The sequence below is a fragment of the Crocuta crocuta genome, unplaced genomic scaffold (assembly GCF_008692635.1).
Source record: "Crocuta crocuta isolate KB4526 unplaced genomic scaffold, BGI_CrCroc_1.0 scaffold167, whole genome shotgun sequence".
NCBI classification, from domain to species: domain Eukaryota; kingdom Metazoa; phylum Chordata; class Mammalia; order Carnivora; family Hyaenidae; genus Crocuta; species Crocuta crocuta.
Genome location: NW_027532406.1, coordinates 4,754,612 through 4,758,128, shown reverse-complemented (window position 1 = coordinate 4,758,128; position 3,517 = coordinate 4,754,612). Strand labels below are relative to the sequence as shown.

General features: G+C 56.1%; 1 protein-coding gene across 2 annotated transcripts in view; it reads left to right on the top strand.

Annotated features, from left to right (window-relative positions):
* Positions 1–3,509, top strand: part of UNC5B (unc-5 netrin receptor B) — a 79,400-nt gene extending 75,891 nt beyond the window's left edge. For both annotated transcript variants that reach the window (XM_077778536.1, XM_077778535.1), the window contains 2 exons: positions 691–872; positions 1,689–3,509. In XM_077778536.1, the coding sequence (XP_077634662.1) occupies positions 691–872; positions 1,689–1,854 (348 nt within the window). In that variant the 3' untranslated portion in view covers positions 1,855–3,509. The remainder of the gene's footprint in view (positions 1–690; positions 873–1,688) is intronic.
* The last annotated feature ends 8 nt before the right edge of the window (positions 3,510–3,517 follow it).

Below are 3,517 nucleotides of genomic sequence, written 5' to 3'. Positions count from 1 at the left end.
CCCGCCCCCCCCCCCCCCCACCGTCTGAGCTGGGACTCGGTCACTTTTTGGTAAGAGCTACCACTTACTGAGTGGCCGGTCCTGTGCATGACCTGTGCCAGGTAACAGAGATGACTTCACTAAATCAGAAGGTAGCTTTTAGGGAGGAAGATATCATCGACCTTGTATGGGGTCAGTGCTTGCCCAAGCCCATGGTTCTCCCCCGCTTTGCATCCAGACTGAGGTTTACAAAGCCCAGGCCACCCAGGCTGGCAGTGCGAGAAACTCCTTGATGCGCAATGTCAAGAGCGCTAGAGGACTAGACCCAGCTCTGCCCCTAACTTGGCATGTGACCATGGGCAAGTCACTTCCCCATTCTAGACTTCATTCCCACATGTGTAAAAGTGGGTCTGTGCAGATTAGACTGGCTGAGGCTCCTCATGGCTTTGAAATCATGAGGCGGCACCCGCATTAGCCTGGGGCAGTGCATTGGCATGGTGCACTCTGAGGGCTGGGGGTTGGGCATGCAGCCCTGGCCCTTGGAAGTTGACCTTGCAGGGGAGGGGGTCTTTGAGCAGTTGGCCTGCCCAGAGCATGGGGAGGGACCTCCTTGAGCTCACAGTCCCGATGCAGGAAGGTTGGAGGGGCGGGTGCCAGTGCTGTCCATGGGGGAATCCCCTGCCCCTCTCACCTCGGCCCCTGCCCTTACAGACACCTGCTGGCTCCCTGGATGCCTTCTGCTCTGCCCCTGGCAGCACGGTCACCACCCAGCTGGGGCCCTACGCCTTCAAGATTCCACTGTCCATCCGCCAAAAGATATGCAACAGCCTGGACGCCCCCAACTCGCGGGGCAATGACTGGCGGCTCTTGGCGCAGAAGCTCTCCATGGACCGGTGGGTGTTGGGCCAGGCTGGCCTCAGCCCCACCTCCCTTTGTCCCCGAGGGGCAGATGGACAGTCGAGGATCTGATCCCTCCATTTGTGGTAGATTAGGAGCTTAGGCTTGGGTGGGCTCCATCTGAGAAGCCCATTTTGGGGGAGCGCCATGCTCAGAGTGCTGGCCCGTGAGGCTCAGGTGAGGCCAGGACACCAGGTGTGATCACCGTCTGCATCCCCAGGCCCAGGACAGAGCAGGTGTTCTGGAAATGTTTGCTGAGTGACAGAGTCTATTTTGGTGTCCACGCTCTTCCTTCTGGAAAATTTAAAATGCTGGATAAATATAATGGCAATATTAGTCATTAGTCTTACATTATACTTACTGAGAAACCATTTAATAAACCTGCGTTGAGCAGATACCACGTATAAGACAGCTTGCTGGAAATGGATGGGCTTTACAAAGTGTCTGAGGCTCTGTTCCTGCTCTCGGGGCAGTGTGTGGGGCAACACCAAGCAGGGAACGGATGTGGGAGGAAGAAGGAATGGAATGCTAGGTTTGGACAGTCTCTCCTGGGGCCCATGTCTTCTTCCAGTGGTGATAATAACAACAATGATGAATGATGATGAGCAATGCAGTTTCCATGTTAGGGATGAGGAAACCGAGGCTCAGAGAGGAGCAGTGGCTTTCCCAGGGCCACAGAGCCCCCAAGCAGAGGGGCTAGGGTTCAGACCCAGGATTGGGGGACCCCAGAGCCTTCCCACTTGCTGGTGCTCGGTCCACTTCCAAGCTCCTGGGAGGTGCTGAGTGTTTGACCTTCTCCTTCCCTCTGCCAGGTACCTGAACTACTTTGCCACCAAAGCGAGCCCCACAGGTGTAATTCTGGACCTCTGGGAGGCTCTGCAGCAGGACGACGGGGACCTCAACAGCCTGGCGAGTGCCTTGGAGGAGATGGGCAAGAGTGAGATGCTGGTGGCCATGGCCACTGACGGGGACTGCTGAGCCACCCCTGGCCATGGACTGGGAGGGCTGGCAGGAGGCGGGCACACGGGGGACCCCCGGGCAGCCTCGTGTGAGGCAGTGCAGCCTCTGCTGCCCACCCCCACTCACAGCCAGAGTCGCCCCCTCCTCCTCCCCTTGCCCCACTCCCAGACCACAACCAGCCTTAGCAAATCTATGTACTCCGTTGTCAGGAAGACCCAGTGTTCCTTCTCCACCCCCTGCTGTCCCTCCTGCCCTCAGATCTCCGTGGAGGAACCGAGATGAGGCCTCTGGAGACAGCGAGGGGGGCCAGGAGGTGGCCCTACCCCCCCCCACCCCCACCTGCCACCTCTGCTCCAGGAGCTCTGGGTGATATTTGTCTTAGATGCGTCCTTCGGTTTCTTCCTCAGTTACTGGTTTCTCCCTCCCGCCTAAGTCCTCTCCTCCTTTCACACCGTTTTCCTCTTTGAAGAGTCAAGTACAATTCAGACGAACTGCTTTCTCCTGTCCAAAGCAAAAAGGAAAAGGAAAGGAAGAAAGAAAGCTTCAGACCGCTAGTCAGGCTCAAAGAAGAAAAAGAGAAACACCAAAACCACAAGGGAAAAGAAAAACCCAGTTTCTTAGGAAACGCAAATGATTTATTATCCAGATATTTGGATAAGTCCTTTTTAAGAAAAAAAAAAAAAAGAAAATGAAAAACAACACACAAAAAAATAGAAAACTCTTTTCTTGAGTGTGGGTGAGTGTGGGCTTGCTCATGGTTCTGGCCAGGAGTGAGCATATGTGCATGTGTGCGTGTGTGTGTGTGTTTGTGTGTGTGTGTGTGTGTGTGTGAGAGAGAGAGAGAGAGAGAGAGACAGAACAGGGAACACCTTGCTGCTAATGATTCTGTCTTAGACTCGAGTCCTACAAGGCCTCAGTTTCCCCAGTTGTACAGGGTCAAATGGGGTTTTCAGCCATGGTACCATGTTTCCCTCTAAAATGCTAAGCAGATGCTAACTCTATGCAGCCAAGGAGCCCTGAGGTCTGCAGGGGCCTGGTCCTGCCTCCCACATCCCCAGGCAGACGTCCCACAGGCTCCCTGGGCTTCTGGAGAATCCAGATTAAGAGGCCCGGGGATGGAAACTGGGCAGGCCAGTCCAGCTGTGAGCCAGTGTTTCCAGTGCCCGGGTCTGGTGGCTCCTGGAAAAGGGGGTGGGGCCCAGAAATGGGGCTCTAGCAGAGAAAGAAGTGCAGGGGGTGGGGAGAGGTGAGAGTCTCCCATGGACACCTCTCCTTCACCCCAGGGTGGGACCGGCCAGGTCACCCCTCTGCCTAGCAGCCCCTCGCCCAGGTGGGCTGGAGCAAATTGACATTCTGCTAATGCCCAGAGATCCAGAAACTGGTCTCCCCCAGCCTCAGTTTCTCTGTCTATAAAACAGGAAGGATGGATAAGGGCCTCTGACTGCAGAAGACTGAGCTTCTGGGCCAGAGCGTGGCTTTGAGGGACGTGTGAGCCATCAGCCCCGCAGGCCAGGAGGCTGGGAGGTGGACCGTCTGGCTGTGATCTACACGTGCGGCCCTGTGAAGAAAGACCTGGGGAGGGCTGTTTTCCCGGCTCTGACCCCACCCAGCCCCTCCCTCAGCCCTGTTCTCCCCCTCCCTCTGCAGCCTGGGAACTCTTAAAGTGAGCTCTGCATAGGGT